Here is a 23,197-nt window from a genome sequence, read left to right as displayed (position 1 = left end):
TAAAAAATAATTGGAAATAAAATACCAGTATCCTAGAATAGGATGTTTTTCTGAAGCAGCTTTTATTTTGAATTGCTTCCTTGTGGATATTATTATTCAATTTATATAACTTAGAAAAACCCTGGTTTTGTTGAAAGAAAATTGGTTTGGGTGTATGACCGGTACTCAAGATATTGAATCAAGATGATGTGTTCTCTTCTGGTTCTGCTCAAGGCTTATAGCAGAAGCAAAATTGGATGTTGATCCTGAAGAGACATAAACAGTAACAAGGATGATAACTGATCTGTTTTCTCAGGGACAGATTCTTTCTATTGGTGTTTCTGAAGAACCTGTCAGAACAGGATTATGCTAGTGGTATTTCATTGAATGGTTTTAGAAGGGCAAAAAGGAATTTTGTTATGATTTTAAAATATAGTTATCTGAAACATTTAAGGTACATACATGTTTGTGGCTCATTTTGGATTTGCATTTGTTTTTTATTAATTTCTGTAAAGTTGGTGAGTTGGGTTTAAGTAATGTTATGCCATATTCAGTTATTCACAATTTAGTGAATTATTTTTTAAATTAGTGATTTTTATGCTCTTTAATATTAAAATCATCTTTACTTTGAAGATACAGAGAAATGATGCATGCCTTGAAGAATGTCATGATGGTTGTGGTAGAATCTTTGATTAACAAGTTTGAAGAAGATCAGATGCGTAATAAGGAGCTGGATAGTAAAACAAAGAAAGAACATCAGAGTGGCTGTTACACTGAGAACTGTTCGGACAGTGACTCCTCGTTCAACCAAGTACAATGTGTTTTCTCTCTATGTTACAAAATAAGCATGATATTGCAAAACTGTTAAGTTTCTGTCAGTGAAGATTGAGAACAGGCCTTCTTATCTTTGATATATCCTAAAATGAATTAATTGCCTTTCTTTCACTCTGAAGTACAAAGCTTATACTAGCTATCTAACCTTTAAACAGCATATGCTTGATGACATTAATATGATGCCCATATGTTTAAAGTACCTATCTAAGTACTGTGTAGCTAAAGTTAAAATATGGTAAAGGCAATACATCATCAAACTTGTGATTTTGCTTAAGGAGCCAAGTAATGTGCAGTTTATTTCCAGACTACTGTGCTATGCTATGTTACTGAATGAATTACTATAAGGAATTTTCTGAAGATACAGGAAACTTTTAAGTAATGAAAAGCAAAATATGTAACAGTAATTTTGTTGCTGTAAATTTAACTTTGGGTAAACAGCAGAAAACTTTTAGAATGTTGACTTTATTGTTAAATTAGTATAAATGTTGAAGTCCTAATTATTAAAAGTAAATTAGATACTGGAAAGACTGCTTTTAATCTTCTGCTGTTCACTTTGATAAAACATACTAACGATCGTTTTACAATGTGTATTACAGAGTTACACGTTCATGAGTCAAGAACAATTGCAGCTGCTTGTAGAAAGGCTTGACCCTATTCAGCCTAAGGAAGTAAGTTTAAAAGAAGAAATCAAATGTTAATACAAAAGAATGTTTATAACATATTGTAAAACAGACTGTACGTATGTAAGAGTTCATATGTACCTAAGTGGAATCTTGTCTTTGTTGGCGCATATTTCTTGGCTTCAGTGCAGCAAATGCTCTGCAGTGCAGTATTTCATTGTTCGTAACCATTTGGTTTAAAAGCTAGTGTTGCAACAAGTATCTTTGTTTTGTTAGGAGTCTGTGTGCAATAGGTGGGCATTTTTAGTTTGGAATAAGTTGTTCTGCAAGAAATAAAGTTATTGAAGCTTATTTTCCTATATACGTGCCTCTTGCCCTTCTTGGTAACTTCTGTGTTGTCCTTTCTGTTACCCCTATCAGAAGAGAGAGATGCCTGCCAATTTGCCAACAAACTGCTGCCAGATGGAATATGTAAACTCCAAGTTAGGCCTGCCTTCCTGTCAGTGGCAGTAATAATTTGGGTCTCTAACCCCCAATCAGCACCAGCTGCTGATATTTTTGAAGCCTAGAGGAACATCAATTTGAGAGTGTTGTCTCAATAAGATTTGTTTAGGATGTCTGGCAGTTGAAAAAGGTCTGGTAGATGGGAACTGGTATAAACATTGTGGCTGAGTTTTCTTAAAAAAACAGGCAAAAAGTTTGATGCTATTAAATATTGTTAAAATTTCCCACAGTTTGTTTCAGTAATATGAAATAAATTACTAGAGATTACAGTTGTGTACAAGTAGAACAAAAAAAAGTTATTTGAAATTAGGTAGATTATAATGCTGATGAAAATTCAGCAGTAAAACATAGTGTCTAGTAACAGTTTCGACCTTCCTGTTTTTTACAGAGCTGCTAGGCACATTTATAGTAGTTGTGGATAGTTTCCTATATTCCCTGATAAAAAATTATTTGATTACAATCAGAAAGTAAAACATAATCCTTGCACCCACTGTTGAAAATCTATATAAAATGGTTTTGTTGCTTCTTCAAATATATGTTTGTGGTTTTTTTTCTCAGTGATGTAGTGTTTTGTCTAAATCATCATAAAAATAGAGCAGTAGGTAAGTATTCTGGAATTCCTTATCTTTTCTACAGATAAGGGTCTGTTTCTTCGTTTCTCCAAATTATTTGGTGTTTATCTTTTTGACCAGGTTCGCCAAGAAGCATTGCAGACACTGTGCTTTGCCCCTCCCTCTGATATACTGAACTCTGAGAGTTGGCCAAATCTGCGTAAGCATCTAACGATGTCTCTGTCAGATCCTGATGCAGCCTTCAGTGTAAGCTAATGTTCTATATTTAGTTATCAGATGTGTAGCCTTAGTAAAGAGTACTGAAAAGGAGTAAGAAGTTACATATGTATTATGAGTAGTCCGTTAGGGTCCCAAGACATTTTATTATTTGTGTATGTATCAGATAGAGTTTTTGAAGTAAAAAAGCTATGTGATTCCAGTAGGTCTGGATTTAAAGGACTACAACAGGCTTTCAATAGGAATCTTAGAGGCTGAAGTACTCATTTACATATCTTTCAATGGGAACGAAGAAGCTTAAATGTCTTTTAGCAAACAGACATACAAAAAAATTGACAAAACCCTTCTGTGAAACATGTCATGTTAATATTTCCTATTTAAGTCAGGTATATGCTCCATGATGAGAAAATGATACATAATAATATTACACAGGCACTGATGAAGGAAAAAAAAAAAGGCAGCTGTTTAAACTGCTTTTAGATTTTTTATTATGTCAATTAACCCTTTTTTTCTTTGAGTTTTAAAGTCATTATCAAATAAATATGAAAGTTGCTCCAGCTGCTGTCATGTATTTTTCTTTCGGCTTAGAAGGTCTACCGTTTCTTTTGATGCAGTGCTAGTCACAAGTCATTGGTACATTTAATAACATAAAACCATTAATGTTAATGGAAAAGGACAGTAATATTCTCTGATCTGCTTCTTTGTATCTCAGTGAGGCTTTGCATTGGTGCTGTCAGTTAAAGTATTTGAGTAAAATTCCCTTCAGACTGTAAGTGTCTGTGGTCCCAAACCGTTTATTTTATAAGATATGCTTCACATCTATAGAGATATGTGAGCAATGTTTAATATTAAGAATAATGCTACTATATTGATTATTGTGCAATAATAATTTACAGTTGCATGACTATTTAATACATTGCTGGCTTTTTCTCCCTTAGGAGAAAATTCTTAGGTTCTATGCAAAAACCTTTTCTTCTTCTCCATTTAATATGACAAGAGAAGTCTATACAAGTTTAGGTATGTGCATTTAATTACATTTAAGACTTCATGAGTCACGTTCTTCCTGAAAATCAGTAAACTTTCATAATGAAGATGTATAATACAATCTGTTTTGCCACTATTGTCATGGAGGTGAGATTTTTGTTTTGTTTTGGGTTTTTTTTAGCAAGACACTTGGAGTTGTATTTTCTTTCTGGAGAATATTCTCTTCGTATTTCATCTGGTCTGGATGTATCTAACACTGACATAAATCATTTACTTAAAAAGGTATGAATGAACTTTTTTTTTTTTTTTTGGTCATTATTGAAGCATCATGCATTACTTATTTTGTAATTTTAATAATTATGTTTTCAGGTCCGCCTTTTAAATGAGTACCAAAAAGAAGCTCCATCTTCCTGGATTCGTTATCCAGAAAAGTATTTCACCTTCAAAAACCTGTCACCATTTCTTAATTTTATGATTTTTGACATATAATTAAATACATACAATTTTAGAAAAAGGTTGATTACAGGATGCTCAGATTGACTGGACAGTGATAAGGGGGGGAAATATAAATAGAGGGTGGGAAAGGTGGAATAGGGAAGTTGCATAGGAGTAGTCATGGGTCATATTAAGCTGCTTACTTCGCTTTTGAAGTGTTTTAAGTGCTCTCTTAACAAAAATAATTTGTATGTTTGACAAAGTAACAAGTGTAATAAAATATGTGTAATCGTATAGGAGAATACACATGTATGTTGTTATTAGTTTTGTTCGTGGTAATACAAAAGTAATATCCTTACAAGATCAAATAAAGATAGTGTTGTTATGATTTATCTGAACAGTGAAGTTTTACCAGAAATATGTTCCTGAGTATTACTGGTGGAAATCTTTTTTCTATTTGTGTCATAAGGTACATGGAAGAAGTAGTGGAGAGTACCTTGTCACTTCTGTCAGTAAAACATGAGCCTAATCATCCTGCCTCTCCAGATTTTTTGAGTCCAGTCTACTTCTTGGCTTTGCTAGATATCAAAGCAGTATGGTTCAAAAAGTGGACGGTAAGCAAAAAAACCTCACCCAACAAACCTGTCACTTGTTCATGTCAGACATGTATTTTGAAAAGTTTGTTTTACTACTATTGTTATCATAGACCTATTGTGACCTTATAACAACCTGTAATGAGCACTGTAATTAAGGAAGTCTGGGAGTTTTTAGGCATTTGTGTCCTTCGCTCTTTAACACTACTCTCTCCATTTCTATTCAGTTACTGTTTTTCATAACAGTTCTGAGAACCTACTGCTCTTTGGGACTTCAGTCTCTTAGTCATAATTGACTGACAGCTGTCAAAAGATGCAAATATTTTTTTGAAGAAATGATGATCATGAAAGTACGGTTATATATACGATATGTTGTGCAGAACTTCCTAAATGCCAGTGGACATCAGAGCTTTTTTGCAACCTACCATGTGTAAATTTATAATCTATGATTTACATAGGAATGTCAAAACACGTAGTCTAACATTTCAAGGTAGTTACTGTTTTTCCGTTTATTGCATGTTCTGCTACGTATTTTTCTAATGACATAGGGTTTTTTGATCATCTTAAATGCACTGCGAGCAAAAGGCCTAGTTGAGGATAATACTGGTTTACACAAGCTGGAGTTCAATATATTGAATATGTAATCTGCATGGGATCCCTAATAGAATTGGAGATTGTAATCTACTTTTTAATTTAAAAATAAAACTTACATGTTTGAAGTTGATGCTAGGTCTTCTTTGTCATTTTAGCATGCATATTACAGCAGAACAGTGGTACTTAGGCTTTTGGAAAAGAAATATAAATCTTTGGTAAGTATTTCGCAGGGCAAATTTACTTGGAACTTGTTCTTGCTTTGCACACTGTGGCTTGAAAACTTTTTTCTGTTTTCCCTTTTGTTCCATGTTGTTTAGCTACATGAGCCTTGGTGGGCTTTTTTGTTTTTTTTATATATTTTTTTTTAAATTTCTCTTTACTTAAGTGAATCATTGTTAAATTCAAAGAAGGGTATGTGACAGCTCTGAGTAAGGGGAAATTTGGATGTTTTATAGCAGGTGTTCAATTATGATTATTATTTATTCATTCCTTCTGTTGCATTCATATTTAGAATTGTTGCTGACAATGTATAAAAATAGCAAATGGTGCATGGAAAAATGTCGTAAAAGCTCTGTTGAATTTGGATTTTTGATGGAAAGAGACTAAAAAAGCCACCATTGTGTCCTTTAAGTTGTGATATGAAGCATTAAGGATTCAGTGTCAGCAAGATAAAGCAAACTGTGAAAACATCTTTAGTAATGTAGGTGTTAATCCTGTCACATATCCTGTACAGTCACATCTCCTGACTGGGATGGAAGTTTCATTGTTTTCAGTAAGAGCAATATAGATGTGAGATCCATTCATACAGACAGGACTTTGGCTATATTTTGTAAAATCTTGTAATACAAATGAAATATAATGTAGAATGCAAGTGACTGATAAAACCTTAGGATGGGAAACAAGGATACAGACAACTATAAAAGATGTTTCTCTTGTTTGTCTGTGTGTATAGAACAGAGCATAGAATAAAGCATGTTCCATGGATCAAAAAGTTTATAATAGGAAACCCATGAGTAGGGTTGTCTAATTTATAAGCATAGACTAGCATTTGATTATTTTTTTTTTAATGACATATGTCTGTATGTTTTACTTACACTTGTGAATAAATCTTAGCAGCTCCAAACTGTAATAAATCTGAATGTACTTATTTTTTCATATATTTGTGTTTATTTTCTAAATCCATGCTGATAATTTTAAAACTTTTATATACATTGATTAGATGATAATGCTATGATAATAATACAACACTTCTGCAAACAACAGCAATAGCACTGACAGCACTAACGACCAAACTTAACATTTTAGTAAGTTCATTCAAGACAAAGTTTTTCACGTGTGGAAAATGAAAGTCTTCCCTCGTAACAACAATATGTCAATCACAGATTACCATTAACTTCTCAAAATACTTGCACGTCCTCTGTACTCTTTTTCATAGATTGTCTTAGTGCTTATAGAGCTCATAGTGTGATAATGTAATAATAATGGCAATATGTTTTAATAGCCCTGTACAGTTTCTGACTCCTGTTGGTTAACCTATCCAAACCACTCAAACATGAGGTAGTTGCAGAGGTAGTGGATAATTAGGTTCTTGTGTTAAAGGACAGTGCTTGAATACAAAAGACATTGACTTTATTGTAAAAAACCCAGATATTTTATTATTTTGTGCTTTTTTCCTCAGATTAATGCAGCTGTCCAGCAATGTCTTGATTATTTTGAATTTTGCAAGGCAGCAGTTAATAAAAATTCCAGAGTCAGTGACTTCTCCCAGCAGCATTGTAGTGAGTATCTTTGCATGTTTTGCATTGTATGGACATACATCCACATTCTTTAGGTGAGAGAGAGCATGCTACCTCAAGAGGAGACATTCTGTCCTTTTTCTTCCCAAAATATGGTATGTCTATCTTTTGAGAGAACACTAGTAGTAGTCGTTAGTTACTTAAGCTGTCTGTCTTTATATACACATGGTCCACATACATTACAGGTAGTAGCTAGGTACTGTAAACTAAAAATGTCAAGTTCTAATTTTTTGGTTTTATTGTTAAAGGTGATAAGCAGAACTTTTCTTACACTGGACCAGAATTGCAGTACGTCTATTTTGTTCATTCACTGTGCCTTTTAGGAAGATTGTTGATCTATAAGCAAGGCCGAAATCTCTTTCCTGTACAGCTGAAAAATAAAAAAGGTAAGGGAAGGGCTGAGGAAAATGGAACCTGTTGTGCCTGGAAACCTTTCTTATGAGATGGTATAGGTCATTTTGAGCATCAACACATTTTTTTTGATCTTTGATGGATGTGGTTTAATAGATAGCTTTTATCCCTATGTTTACTATATTAATTTTATGTTGAGGGAGAGTTGGATCACTGTGTAAGTGTATCAGTCTTTCTAGGTATGAGTAATATCAAATGAACTTATAGAACTGTTTGGAAGAGAGACATGTCCAGAGACCAAACCTGTTTTCCAGGTATGAAACAAAATCAGTATTTCAAGTTAACTGAAAATTGAAAACAATTACTCTGAGCTTAACGTATTAATATGATTAAGGTAAAACAATGGTTGAGGAAAAGGCCGGTACCTGTGCAACAGCAGTATTAATAAGGACAGAAGATATGAAATGGTAAATCTCTTGGACATCCAGAAAAGTCTGCATGTGGTGATATGTTGTGCAGGGTTAGCAGATGCAAGTGGATGAGGACAATTGTAGTGTTCCATTACATTAATATATCTATTAATTCAGTGTAGAATTAAAAACATTACTGGATACTAATTGTTAAGCTTGTCTTTTGAAGGTATTTTTGAAGGTTTGAGGATCAGGACTTAATAGATCCCACGTAGAGCAGTTGTGGGGAAGAAACATCTACTAATCAAGTGCTTTTGTCATTTGTGGGTTATCTATATAGCTGTATTCAAGCAGTGATCCATTGGCGATAGTTGCTTTTTTCTCTCCCCTACAAAAGTAGCAATCTCACCATCTGTCTTCTTAATAGCGTCCTTCTCAGCTTCATACATAGCAAACCTTTTCTCATGTATTGTACGATTTATTAACATAATTAGATTAACCTTGGAGTGATAGTTCCTAACTTGCATTTAGCTAAGTTTGATTTTGTTTCAGACCTGAGGAGGAGTTGTCTGACATCTTGTCTCTTTTCCAGTTGTTTCATTTAATCTAATAGTAAGATAATACTTTTTTCCTACAGCCATGTATATTCAGCGTTCTGAAATGTTGGTTGCTATTTGTTTCAGTGGAAGACATGATAAAATTGCAATTAGCTAAATTGGGTGCAACATCGGGCCTTATTAGTTGATCATGAAATACCTTGGTAGAGTCCCAGGCACGTGCGTGCCCTTTGCTTTATCAGTTCTACATATGTTGGGTTTCTCAATAAAGCAAAGAATTGCTTACATAGATTTACAAAATCTATTTTGTTTGTAAAATTTAAGTTGCACTTTAATTTGCAGAGTACCTTTTTTTTTTTTTTTTTTTTTCTCTATAGATAGTATATCCGTAACCGATCTATTGGTATTATTTACTCAGCTTATTTATTACTCTCCAAGTTACCCAAAGGCAGCTTTGGCAGTGCATACAGGTAAATGTTTGTTTTTATAATTACATATATTAACATATATTAATGAGGCAGGTGGTAACTTTTGAAATTTTTAATTGGCGTATGTTACTTGTACAGAATTTTCTCTTCCTTTCCTCCCTTTTTTTCTTCCCTCTGTGTTAAATCAGTGCTCTACAAAATCATAATTCAGAAGCATGTACATAGGCCATATAGATATGTTTGTGTAAGTTAAAACCTAAACACATAATTCTTGTGTTCACCAGACAATTACTCTCCAGCAAGTCTTGTTATGGAGATTCTGCAAGGTTTTTGTGATCAAACAGGATGTGCTGCCGAATGGTTATATATGGATGCAGTGATAGATGCCCTACTTCATCCTGTTCAAAGTTTACTGAATGGTACAGAGGTTTGTAGTAATCTTCCAAATAATTTTTAAATCTAGAGAATATTTTTTATGTATTTTCTGTGTAGAAGATGTATTTAGTCATGTGGTAACTACTTCCTTTGTTATTTTCTACATTAGATATTATAGTATGCCTTAAATAGTGTAGGTTGTTGTCATGATTGGTCTGACAGTAGCAACAATTGAGCTGTGGTGAGACCGTTCCCTTGGGAAAATCATATTGGTTGTTTGTTTTTTTTTTTCCTTCCAGTGTTTTTGTGTGCCTTTTGGATATTTTTTGGATGCTGATTTGCTCTACCTGCTTTTTAAAAGCCAACATACTTTTATTAATTTTCAAATTCAGCTTGCAACTTGAAGTTAAATGTTCTCAATAATTAATATAGGTAAAATATGTAATTCTTCATTGAAAATTAATATTTTTTGAATTGGTAGAAGAGGGTGGGTTTTGGTTGTTTTTTTTTTTTTTTAACATTTCTATAAGAACTGTAAAAATCTTGGGAAACATTATCTAATTCTAGGTACTTGAAAGTCTAATTACATTTTCAGCCTGTCCTGTTGTTTTTGTTTTATCTGAGATGATTTAATTGATCTAGGTGGCTGTAAGTCTCAAGACAGAGAGGCTGAGAGTCTGAAATACCTGTGGAGGAGTCTGAGCTGTCTTACATAAAGAGACTTTGAGAAAATTAATGGCTGAGTAGTTTTGAATTCCTGAGACTCATGCTTGCAAAGACAGTCTGGGTTCCTAACTTAAATACCTCATCTGGGTTCTTGAAGTGGAATTTTGTTAGTATCCTGTTTATTTTTTCAGTGCAGTTTGTTTATTTTTCACAAAAGACTCTTCATATTAATTCCTGAAAGAATTTTTACCGATACAAAAATATTCCAATGCTATTTCAAAAGTGTAAACAATCGGTTTCCAAGTAAATATTTTAAAGTATATATTTCTGTAAAGCTTAAAATATAGTCCTACAAAAAATTTATATTAATAATTTAGCTCTTCTGTGTGTACTTAGTACAGTAGCATTACTTATATTTTATTAGAAGGCTATCTATGCATGCTTTTGCAAGATTAACGCCTTAAGTTGTCTTGTTTTTACTGGAAAAATTTAGTGCACATTTTTTCAAAAAATGACTGAGCCTGCATATGCTTTGAACACTGATAGTCAAATTTAAAAACAGTACTAAGGCAATACTTCATTGATTTGTTGTGATGGAAGCCTGCATGATCCCTCAGTCAATATCTGTGGTCACATGGTGTTCTAAAGCATGTACAACCATCTCTCTTCTTTATTATACGATAGTGGTTAAAAATTAAATTACTGCAAAGTTTAACAGTTCCTCCTTTTTTTTTTTTTTCCCCGGCCATGCTCAGCTCTCTCTCTTAACAAATTCTAAGCCCTCCTGTGACTTAGTAACTGATCTCTTTAAGAAACCAGGTCATGTTCAGGATATATTTAATGCATGTAGCTGTAATAGGTTGGTTATGTGGTGTGAATCTGGAATATGTCATATTTATTCTAACAAAGGTGCAAATTGTTTTGTATTGAGTCTGGCAAACCAATAGCTAGAAAAGGTTGACCAAGTCAGAGTGACCCTCTTCCTCTTTTACAAGAAATTGAACTAGTTTTGCTTCCCAACCAAACCATTGGCACTTGTTAGACACCCAAGAATCCTAATACTTGACTCTAATACTGGACAATGCCTGTCTCAAAAGGAAGGCTATGGCCACTCACACATCTTTCTACAGCTGGGGTTGGGCGGTGGATAGCAGTGGAGTTACATATGGGACTCCTTGATTATACGGTGGGCCTAATGACCAAACACAATGCTGTTATTTTATATTTGAGCTCTGAATTAACTTATCTAAGTGCAAGCCTTACTTAACTTTTAAGCAGAGTAGTATTGTGTGTCTGTAGTAGAGAGGAGAGGAGAAACTTAGTTGCTATGAGCAGTTGTCAGAAGGATCTGTTTCTGGGCAGCAGTGTTGACCTTTTGGGCTCTGTACCCTGAGTTGCTGCTGAAGCAGAGGTGTGCAGAACATTGCATTCACATTTTAAATAAACAAAGTACCATGGTTTTGAATTTTTTTTGGTGGTGTACAGGGAAAGCAAAATAATAACACTTGAAGAAACAGTGACAGCACAGTATGTTCTTTCTCAGAATACGGAACAGTGGTACTCAATAACCTGAAAATAAAAGGTGTGGGAGATTTTTAACCTTCTATCACTGAAAAGTTTAACTAAAAAAACAAAATCAAAATTGTATTTTTTCTCTTGGGTTACTTTGACCACTGTCAGTAAATTCCTTTAAACTTTGAAATAGGAAGACTACTTATTTTTCATCTGTGCACTATATAAACTGTAGAGCTACCTGTAAGAGAAGAAGCAGGAGCTGGATCGCATAGCGTTTTAAAAATAGTTTCTCTTGTGAGTCCATCTGTCCCTGATGAATAACAAAAGACTGGAAGAGGTTTAAATGGTGGACTCCAACTTCAGGAAAGTGGTGCTTTATTCCCAATTCTGACATACTAGATACTTAACAAGTGTTACTGGGAACAGTAACCCCCCCTACCTCATTGTTGCCTATAATTCATCTCTTGTCCTGGGTGTGGATAGGGGAAGCCACCAAACGGGTCTTCTCACTTTGAAAATCATCCTTCTTTGTAATTATGTTTATGCATAAATCCTAGGAATTTGGAGTGTTTCCAAGTCCCTGAGTGAGAAGGTACACTCTGGCTATCTCATGACTGTGTTATTAAGGCATATGGGCAGGAACAGAGTTTTGCTGAGCAACTTGAGGACGCTGTATATGTCCTGCGGAATTACAGCTGCTGTCTACTATCAGGTCCTTGGCACATCTGCTCCCTAGTTCCCCTCCCCTGGACTTGACAGCCTGGGATCAGGGCTGGCATAGGTAATGGTGTGGGTGTCCAGCCATGAAGAAAGCTGTTTGAGAAAGCTCTGCTAGGAAGCCTCAGCAGAGATCCTCCCAGCCATGGCTCTGCTGATAAAGCCTCAGTGTGGACTCACTCCACCTTTCAGTCAGGAATGTTTTTTAAGAGGTTCTTCTCCTCATTCCTTGCTTGTACTGTGTTGTAGCAGCCTGGGAGCCTACTGTCCTATTGAACTGAACCTTGACCCACAGACATGATTTCTTGGTTTGCTTCACCTCAGACCTGCCTCATCACTGTAAATAGAGCTGTATGGTGATTTTTTTGGACTGTGTTTGACCCTGGTTACTGTGTCTGGCGCTGACCCTGACTCACTGACTTGGCATCCTGGTTTAACCTTAGACCTCCCTTATCACTGTGGAGGGGATCTGGACTGTTTGTTGAGCCTGGTTACTATAACTGGACCTTGTCTGTTTACCTTGCTTGGGTATGGTGGGACTACCTGCCCATCTGATGGTGAGCCATTGTCTCTGCCTGCCTTATTATCATCCTCAGCTTCTGATGTCTCATCCTTTGCAGAGCATCCAGCCCTTGCTACTCCTTGACAGGTTTTTCATGGAGCACCCATTTCTAATTGTCTACCATTGGCATATTGACTCCACTTATTAATAAGTAATGTCTAATTTAGCATTAATTTGGGTAGTGCATTTGTTAGTCATGGTACCATACCAAACAGTCTGAATCCCAGTTTGAATCTGTTAAATGTTCAAGTCTGCTTTGATTATAGCCTAGTTGTGGCTATACAGTGCTCTGAAGTGAATAAGAAATTGGTAGAGCGCTTTTGCTTTGCTCCAGTGGGGAAGATTTTCCTCATGAAATGGGGGAGTTAACATGTTTCTCACCTTGATTCGGGTATTGTGCTTATAGCCCTAGATGGCATATCAAGAGCCTTTCCACATTCATGATGGGAAAAGAGAAGGAGGAGTTTAGAAATGTCTGTTCTCTATATCTGTGTAGTCATTGAACCTCTGCGATAATCATTAGAAGTGACAATTATTGCCATTTGTGATGAAGGTTTCTGTAATGGAATTTGAACATAGACTGTTTGCTTATTTTGTTTAGGCTGTTAAACAATCATTGGAAAGGTGACCTTCAGGTTCTTCATACATAAGCCAGGCTTGAATAAATAGCTTTCACAAAAGCACTAAATTTAAAACTACCTTTTTTTTTTTTTTTTTCTTCCTTCCAAATAGGTGTATATAAATTGTCTTGAAACCACTTTAATTGATGTAGCTGATATTTTGGCAAGGATTGCTGCTGTAGAAGATGGTCTTTCTCTTCTTCTTTATGGAGAAAATGAAAAAACTGCCAAAGAAGATAGGTAAGAGTGCATTAATGAATAAGTATTAGTGAGTACTTTAATGAATTACATTAGTCTTATGAGACTCATTTTCTTTTTTTTTCATTTATCTGTAACGTGATATGTTTTGTTTATGTTTGGCGTAAAATATCTGGTTATCAAGTAAAGTAGTAAGTGTTTTAGAGAAGCTGTTAGGGAGACATGTATAACCAAGTGAAATGTGAAATTAAGAAATATTTTTATTCAGAGAGATTTCTACAGTTTACTTGATTTTTGTATTCATATGAGAGCTTTCCTTTCTCTGAATGTAGTTCCATTATATTCATAGTGTTACTGTTCAGCCCAAAGGCACCTCTTCTCTTTTGTTTGTTTGTTTGTTTTCAGAACAAATATTAAAAATCAACCTATTTTATTGAAAGAATAGATTTAATGTAACATGCACTTTTCAATACATCTTGTAGAGACAGATCTTGTATCAGAAGCTGATATTTGCAACACTGTACCTAACAATATCTCTGTGATCCTATGGGTAGTATATTGTTAGCTAATGCTAAAAGAGGGCAGTAAAACTGAGACTAGTCTTAAAAAATATCATAATTGTAGGTCATGAAAACGTTTGGAATGTATGTGTTCAAAGTGGAGGAACCTCAGAAGTTGCATATGTTTTTAAGGAGGGTTGGAAGTAAAAAATAGTTATTTTGGAGAAAGAGTTGTCCTTTGCATTGCAAACCTAGAAGACTTCAGGAGATCTCAGACAGGAAAAGAGGAAGAACAAGGGCAAATTTTGCCTTATAGTAATATCCTTAACTCTGATTAAGCAGAAGCTAAAACGATTATCTTGTTACTCTTCCCAACTGGACTCTTATAAAACACAAAGTCTGTGTAGTTCATGGCCTTATGGACCGGATGGAAGAACAATAGATGCATTTTTGCTTTGTGTAGACCTGTAGCCAAAGTAAAATCACGTGCTGTACATTTCTTTTCTTCTGACTGGTGTTACAATATAGTTGGCTCTTCTGTAATGGATCACAGTTTTATTCCATAGTTTCTGCTTCTGTAGAAAAATTAAAATGTTTAGTCAGAGGATTTGTTTGAAGGCTTATTGATGACTACAAACAACATTTTAAAAGTGTTATTTTATTTCTAGTCCTACAGCTGTCCATGTAATTGTTCAGTTTACAAAGAAACTTCTTCATGAAGACATTTCTCTTTTATCTGGATCCGAGCTTTTGCCAGTTGTTAAAGGAGCTTTCATTTTTGTATGTCGTCAGATGTACAGAACTTGTGAAGGCCTGCAGATGCTAATTCCTTATGGCTTACATGAATCGATTGGAGAGGCCTGGAAAAAGGTAAATATTTTTTTGGATTGAGAAGATTGGAAAGAAATCTTACTGTAAGAGCTTCAACTTACATAATAGTTGTTCTTTACTTCAGGTTGCTTATATTGAAGTAGTGAGATAATGCTTTGAATTGTTCTAAAAATGAAGTTCTACTTCACAGATTTTCTTTCTGTATGTGAACCTAGCAGAAGCTTAGTTTGAGACTTCTATGCTTTAAGATTAAACCAGGAATTCTCAAGATGCATCAATAGACCTATCATTCATTGTCCTTGATGCTAGGGGTCAGTTAATACCATGATAGTCAGTGTCCAACACAGATCTTGTCTTCACTCCTGGTTTGGGATATTTTGAAAGGAAAAACTCCTGAGATGTGGTTTTAGTAATTTTTAGATTAAACTAGTTTATTTTGGTGGGAGATACAAAGACAAAAAAAGACATTCCAAATATTTTACTTAAATAGTTAGATGGCGATTTACTTAAATAGTTAGAGAAAATAATGAGAAGTGCCAGACAGGACTTGTCTCACCTGTGTACTTGGATATCTTATGAAGTGTAGACTGTATTTCAACTTTGGTTTGATTGCTAGTCTAATGCTTTTTCTGTGTGAAAGAGCAGTTCTGTGTGTTCTGCTTTCTGTTATAAATTTAATGAACAAGGTATATGGATCTCAGTGAATAAAGCATTTATTCTTCCATTGTTCTCATAGCCATATGCTGTGTGAAAATTCTTATCTGTTATAAAAATCTAGTTAAGATGCAAAAATGACAGCAGATACTGCAAGAGCAGATTTCAAAAAGTTCACAGTGAAGTAAAATTCAAACAAACTTTTGAATCATTAAAACAACATTGGCAGCATTTAGGTAAGGGTAGCATAGAAAGCTTCAACTTGGCTTCCAGCTAAACTGAAATCATATTTAAACTATAGGTATTAGAACTCATAGTGGTAAACCAAAATTTAGCTGCATTGTTTCACTTTATACTGAAAAATTGAGACATCTCCTTTTTTTTTTTTTTTTTTTTTGTCTAGTGATTGTAAAATATTTTCTTAGAGAAGGATCAGACCAAGGAAAAAAACACTGGCTAAAAGACTAAATTTTTTTTTTTTGTTGAGTTGAGGAAGCAGGAGAGAGATTGAATGCATGGGAAAGAATAAAACAGCTATTCTTCCAGTCAAATGCTGTATGCTTTTATTATGATTAGAAAATCTAAAAATACAGTCACAGTGTAAACTGAGACAGAAAATATCCGAAAGATAGAGTATGAACAGAAGAGAGACTTAAATCACCAGCTTGTGGGTATTTCTCACTGCTTTTATATATGAATATTATCATGAAAGCATACATTTTGATTGAAAATAAAATGTATTATTCCTTACAGTCATAATTATATGACAGTAAACTCGGTTTCTTATCAGAGAATGTTAGTTTTGAAACTTACATTCTTCCTTGCATTGATAGCTTCAGGATTTTATTGATTTAAGGAGTTCACTTGAATCATGCTGTAATTTACATAACTCAACAGTCTGTCTGTCTTTTTGTGCTTTCTTATTGTGTAACTAGTCAGTCTTGAACTAACCTGTTACTCTATTTAATGTTTATCACATGTAGGCTGCTATATGCTTTTGATAGGTACTTCCAGTTATTTGCTCTAAAGCACCACAGCATTTACACATGCACAAAAGACTTCTTTGCACATTAAAATCCTTCATTATGATGTAGAACATAATTTAAACACGTTGTTTTGACACATACAAGTTAAGTAGGCTGAATGTGTCAAATTTTAAAAATCGTGAAAGATTTAACTGACAAATTGCCACTTCTTCACATCACTTTGGAGGTCAAATTGAGATTGAAGTGGCATCTATGTATTCAGGACTTCAGGAACAGAGAGGTTAGTACAGGAAAGTCACATTTTCAAGTCTGCCATCTTGATTAAGTTTTAAATTATTTTCTGTCATTATTCAATTTTAAAACATCTGCAGTTTATAAAATACCATTTATAGTGTAGCAAAAATGGTGGGCTTTGTTGGAATCTGTTCCAGCAGTAGTGACAATTTTTTAATGGAGAAACTGGTAATTTGTTTCCTTCTCTTCTACATGTGTCCTGGAGTTCTAAGACTGATGGAGAAACAACTTTTTTTGGCAGATTCTGCTGGAATTGTGGAACAGAATTTGTTCAGATGGTAATAAAAGGGAGACTTAGCAGATCCAGGACAGGAATTTTGTGTATTTGTTAGATCACATTTATAAGAGCATGAATTAATGACTACTCACTTTCATTTGAATGGTGCAATTTGCTTTTTATCTCTAGAAACATGAAACAACTTAAATCATTCATATTAAAGATACAGTTTTTTGCCTAATTGTTTTCAAATAACATTTAAATTAGAAACCGCATTAAATATAAAAATATCTGTGTCTGTAGCTCTAATTATGTACATGCCAATATAGATAAATTTAGATAATTTATAAGTGAATAAAATAAAAATTGGCTGTATTGTTGAATAAATGTGGTGGTGAGTTGTTGACTCCAGAGGCGGCTGTTTCCTTTACTGTGACAGAAGTGGAATAAAGAATTGCTTTCTGATTTTTATATTTATAGATCTTTTTTTTAATGCCGATTTTTGCTTTGCAAGTCTCCAGTTAAAAAGTAAAGAGATTTTTATTTTAATAATTCTAATAAAAAATTATAATATGTGCTAACTTTAAAAAGGTTTATACCCAAGGAAGAAATAAAAAAAAAAAAGTTTTTCTGGAATAAAATATATAGTGAAATAATGTACTCTGTGACAAAGGCTAGACTACAACCTGATCATTGTTGGTTTTTTTAAAAATATATAACAAGACATCGAGCAAGATCTAAAGTTTTAAAATGGTGTAAATAAACAGCAAGGAGGTATTTATTTACTTTTTATTTCACAGACAAGTTTGCTTTCAGAAAGAGTACCCACTCCTGTAACTGGTGCGAACTCGACTTCATCAATAAGTCTAGAGTCAAAAAACATGTAAGTTGATGCTTAATTTATGCACATGAGCAAGTATGAACACACATTGCTACTTTATCCACAGCTGAGGCATCTTATAACCCTGTATCTTTTTGCCAAAAGCATAGTGGTGGGTAGAGGGCGTGAAATCATGCTAGCGTAGGTCTCACTACAGTTACAAAATTGTTCTTGACCTTTCAGGTCTTTCTTGGATTACACAGTTGTGTCTAATCTATGTAAAATTTACTTATAGTTGACTCTCTGACTGCAAAAATTGGTTTGAGGAAAATGTGAATTAGAAAGCATAAACCAAAATAGCTGTCAGAGTTTATTTTGTGGCTTTGATGTGGTGTTAAAATGCTGTTCTGCTGAATGGTATCTACACCATCAAAATGTTATGTAGCAAGATTTTCAGCCAGAATGATGCCAGCCTGATACATACTGAGTGAAAGGCATCCCCTCTCTTATAGTAAAACTTAATGTCCCCTTATAGAAGTTTGTATGCATTAAGATGAGAAATATACAATATCTGTGAGCCTGAAAATTCAGGGTGATGTTGGTGTTAGTGCAAAACCTCGTTAATGAAGATTTTTGATTTATACTTTACTGTAGTTTTTTACATATAATTTGCAAAGATACCTCACCAGTTGTTACTCTAGTCTCTAGTGTTGGTACGTGAACTGGTTATAGCAATTCCAGTCTAGTGGCAAAAAGAAATCTAGGGATGCAGAGCTCTGACTGATGAGGCTGTTACTAATTGCTGCCATTGACATAAGATACAGTTTCCTCTGAACATCTAGATTTTTCATTTAACTATGGAACAAGACATACTGATATATTTCTGGGTGAAATTTTTGCTTCTGAACATGACGTGGCAGGGATTCTGTGGGAGAAGTGTCTGAAGTTTGGGGGGATGGTTGACTGCTACGAGAAAAGCTGCATGCTGCTGTTTGGTGATAGGAGTCAAAAATGGGAAATGAGAACTAGAGTAATTTGGTAAGCAAATGCTTTTAGAGAAGCAGAATCATGAGAGCCTAGTGATACCTACAGGGATGGTACCTAGTCAAAGGTGATGTAATTGCTTCACTTTTCTTCTTAGGGTGTAGAATATTTTGTAGGGCAGAGGATATCATACTTTATTCTTCCAATTACTGTTCTTCATGCCATGTCTGTAGAAAATACCTTCCTTTTACTGCTGTTAGTATGTTAAGCTATTGTATATATAGTACCTTATTTTCATAATTCTGTACTAATTTCTAGCAGGAGCCTCTCTCTCCTCAAATGTGAGTTCTCATTAGTTCTCATAGTGTTTTTACATTAGTGAGAAATTCTGTGCCTGCTGGGCTGATTCGTAACTGACTCATTAATATCTTAAGGCTTGTCTAGAGTCAGATAGTAAGTCATAAGTACATTTAAGGGTGGCATAGGTCTTTTGGGTTCCCCATTGCATCATCTTTCTGTTCTGCGTTCCTGCCTAACTGTAGTTTTGTCAGGATGAGTTTGAATGTTTATACAAAATACAGTCTAATACATATTATAATTTTCCCTAAAGCTTTTTTTAAAACTAATCTAAACATATAGCGTAAACATAGAGTCCAGTGAATGAAGTGTTTTCAAAGGCAGAAATTGTAGTTTTTCTTTTTTCCTATGCTTCTTTACATATCTTTTATTTTAATTGTTATTTTGCTACTCTTGCAGTTTGTTATGGGAAGAGACTTTGTTAGATGCTTTGCTTAATTTTTCTGCCACACCCAAAGGACTATTTCTGCTTCATAGTACAGGTGCCATGAATGACTGTGTGAATTTTATGTTCAGAAGCTTATCAAAAAAACTCCAGGTAAGCATTACAGAGTCTGTAGAGTTTTCTTTTAATGATTGTAAAAAAATTAAGAAGAAATAAAAGAATAAATAAATCCAGGAATGATTTTGTCACTTAATTTTGCAAAAATTAATTTTTAAAAGTAGCTTATCTTTGATATTGGTGCCACACTGATTTAAGTTTATTGGGTGTTGCTTATCTTCAGAACGTCAGGCATATATTTAGTTTTTCTGAATTTTACTGTAAAGTTTGAAATGCTAGGAAAAATATTTTTCTTTTTTTCTTCTAAGTGAATTTTTTTCTAAGACTACGTTGTAGGTGATGCTGGAATCTAGATATGCTAGACAATACTTGAAATGTAACCAAAAGTTGGTTAATATGCATTTTAGGAGATAAAACATAATGTTATAGACATCCTACTTAATTTGTACAGAAAACATTATAATGCTAATATTTTTATTCTGTGCTGATGTTGCCTGTCTCAGCCATAGTATTTTGCATTCAAATTTTGATAAGATACTTGATAAAGATCTTGGAAGCTGACCCTGGTAAGTCTGTAGAGGATAATATCTATGAACTCTTCAAGTCTAACTGTACAGTGGATTAAATTCTGTAAACAAATGTAGGAAAGATCAATATTTAAGAGATCATTTGAGAGTTTCATGCCCTCTGAATAACTAAAACTGTGTTTTTACATTTGTTACTAACAGACAAATGAATATGAAGAGTTTGGTAATAGAGTGATTGTTACGCAAATGGCAACAACACCAACAGGTGCAGTAGCTCTACAGAGTTCAGGTAAAATAAGAATGAAGTTATTGTGAATAGTTACATGCTGTAGTCTTACATGTTAGAAAAAGTCAGTGAGAAATATGCTAAAAAAGGTCAACTGAGTTGAATAATTTCAACAGTATTAGGAAAAACTGCTTAAATGTTTGACTTCATGATGGGAATTTATTCTTTTCAACTTTTAAATCATTCACTTATCTTGATGCAGGGTTTTGTTTGTGTTGTTTTCTTTTTTTCCTTAAATTATGAAAGCTCTTCACATCATTCGTTTGGATTTCCAGAAATTTTGTGTATGTGGATGAAGACATTTATATTTGTTAAATAGTAAGTTGTTAACAAGTTGCAAGTGCTTCTTATTGATCTACAGATCAGAATTAATAACTGTTGATTTCTGTAATTTGTATGTACTTTTCCGTAGTTACTGACTGCTCAAAGAGCAAGAAACTGCAAAGGCCTGAATGTCATTGGCATTCCTGTACAGTAGTGAGATGGAATTGAGATTGTTTAAATTGACAGTTCTTCTCATATGTCAACCCATACCACAAAGTCCCTTCAGATTCACTCACAGATAACTCAACCGTTTCCATGCAACCCAGCAGTCTAGGTAGTTGTTATGTTAAAACTAGAATATTATTGATAAGGTAAAGCTACTGTCTTAAGTTGCTATGAAAGTCCATGAGATACAAAAGTGGCAAATATTCTCTCTGAGTATCTAGAATTGGCGGGTGTGTAATTAAAATGACTTGACTGAAAGTCTGTCAGAAAGGCAGGCAAATTCTGCCGGTCAGGGAAACTGATTGTTAGCTGCTTATCATTTATGCTTCTGGGACTGTTCAGAAAGCAGGGAGCATATCTATTTGAGGAGTAACCCATCTGTCCTGTTTAAGGTTCTCAGCCAAGTTGCCTCTTATGGCCCTTGGCATCCAAGACAAATGGTACACCAAAAATAATCGGCATGGATTTTTCAGCCCTGAGAGGTTGTTGTAAAATGTACATAAAGTTTATATTATAAAGTCTGTAACTTACATTTAGAGATTTCAGAGTTAGATGACTATCCTTCCTCTTCTATTTTAATATTTAACATTTTAAATTCAACTAGTAGTGCTTCCCTTAAAAAGACTTCTTCAGTCCTTAATTCTTCATTGTGGTATGTTTTAATTCATTAATGAGTTATAGTAAATCTGTATACTTAAAAGCACAGAGCCAATACTCACTAAGTCTTGATCTGTAGCAGTTAACTTGTTAAAGAACATCAGCAGCTCATTTACAAGGAAGATATTTATATATCTTCCTACTCTAGTATAATAGTCTTTGCAGACTGTTGCTTTAGATTTTAGACTGAATACAATCAGGCTGCTATAGAAAAGTATTTTGACTAAAGGATTGAGAATAGTAGGGAGAGTAACCCTCAGGTAGTTGATCTTGTGAAATTTTAGTTCACAATGTAGATAATGTTGAGAATCTGAGTTAAAATTGTGGTACAAAATGTTTTCTAATACGAAAGTTGTTTTTCCTGGTATTCTTGTCATTCTCATGAGTAGAACAAAAATTTGTTTTAGGTTATATAAAGTCACTTGTAACTGAATTATGGACTCTTTTGGAGTGTGGAAAAGATGATTTGAGAATAACCCAACCCAAAACTACTCCAGTTGACCCTATTGACCAGAGCTGTCAGAAGGTGAGAAATTACTTAATCTTCTATATTGACATGGAAAAAATAGTGATGTAGTTCAGAGAGGATGATACACACCTTTCTGTAATTTTCACTGTAACTATACCTGCTTCATTGCATGTGAGGCAAAATTAGTATAATACATTAGTCAAATGATGAGTGATCGAAAAGATTCTTGTGTTGCATGGCATGTCACAATGCCAAGAATCCATTAAAGTCAGTATAAAATGGTTAAGTAAAAATCATGACAAAAGTGAAAGTTAAAATACTGGCCATCAGTTCATATCTCTGATTATTGTAAGATCGGAGAGTGTGACGTGTTTTAGAATATGCTGTGTCTCTGGATTTTAGAATTATATGATAATGAAAATATTATAATTTTCAAAACTTCAGGTACAATTTGGGAGATAATACATATTTCACAGACAATACTGCCATTTTAGGTTATATAGACACCTGACAGGGTTTGCAGTCTTACTCTGAGCACCATTATTTATGTCAAGTTCAGCCTACAAAAAAGAATAATAACTAACTTAAAGTAAATGGGAAATAATTGTTAATGTTTACTTGGTTATACTTAACAGATTAACATTCCTGTTGTCCCCCCTTTTTTTCTTTGTCTAGTCTTTTCTGTCTCTGATAAACTTGCTCACTTTTCCTGCGGTTTTTGAGCTCCTGAGTAAACAAGATATACCGAATAAACCAATGTATTCACTCCGTGAAGTACCTACAGATATTATTGTAAGTATAGTTTTTATTTTAAAAGAAAAATAGATACATTTTTCCTGAGGAAAGATTAAAATAATAGTAGAATAAGTTTTTTGTTATGACTGAAAGATTTTGAAATTTTCTGCATTTTGTATTACATACAGCATGAGGGCAGTATATGCACATATCACTTCATGTTAACCTAAATTTTTATTTTGAAATCCTAAAGATAATGTAAAATTTGATGCCTAATTTAAAGGTTATCTTTCCTGGCTTGTGTTAGAATTGTGTTTTTCCATGGGAAAAAAGTGACATACATAAACACCTCTATATGAGTAT

General features: G+C 34.0%; 1 protein-coding gene across 2 annotated transcripts in view; it reads left to right on the top strand.

Moving 5' to 3' along the window:
* TBC1D32 (TBC1 domain family member 32) overlaps positions 1–23,197 on the top strand; it is an 88,267-nt gene that overhangs the window by 7,995 nt on the left and 57,075 nt on the right. For both annotated transcript variants that reach the window (XM_026845643.1, XM_026845644.1), the window contains 19 exons: positions 613–790; positions 1,410–1,481; positions 2,630–2,755; positions 3,664–3,742; positions 3,891–3,991; positions 4,079–4,140; positions 4,614–4,758; positions 5,487–5,546; positions 7,010–7,109; positions 7,376–7,513; positions 8,823–8,915; positions 9,158–9,300; positions 13,441–13,568; positions 14,695–14,896; positions 17,809–17,891; positions 19,569–19,707; positions 20,400–20,487; positions 22,038–22,156; positions 22,775–22,891. In XM_026845643.1, the coding sequence (XP_026701444.1) occupies positions 613–790; positions 1,410–1,481; positions 2,630–2,755; positions 3,664–3,742; positions 3,891–3,991; positions 4,079–4,140; positions 4,614–4,758; positions 5,487–5,546; positions 7,010–7,109; positions 7,376–7,513; positions 8,823–8,915; positions 9,158–9,300; positions 13,441–13,568; positions 14,695–14,896; positions 17,809–17,891; positions 19,569–19,707; positions 20,400–20,487; positions 22,038–22,156; positions 22,775–22,891 (2,173 nt within the window). The remainder of the gene's footprint in view (positions 1–612; positions 791–1,409; positions 1,482–2,629; positions 2,756–3,663; positions 3,743–3,890; positions 3,992–4,078; positions 4,141–4,613; positions 4,759–5,486; positions 5,547–7,009; positions 7,110–7,375; positions 7,514–8,822; positions 8,916–9,157; positions 9,301–13,440; positions 13,569–14,694; positions 14,897–17,808; positions 17,892–19,568; positions 19,708–20,399; positions 20,488–22,037; positions 22,157–22,774; positions 22,892–23,197) is intronic.

This window comes from Athene cunicularia (genome assembly GCF_003259725.1).
Source record: "Athene cunicularia isolate RWA chromosome 3 unlocalized genomic scaffold, athCun1 chr3_part1, whole genome shotgun sequence".
NCBI lineage: Eukaryota > Metazoa > Chordata > Aves > Strigiformes > Strigidae > Athene > Athene cunicularia.
This window is presented reverse-complemented; position numbering and strand designations above follow the sequence as displayed.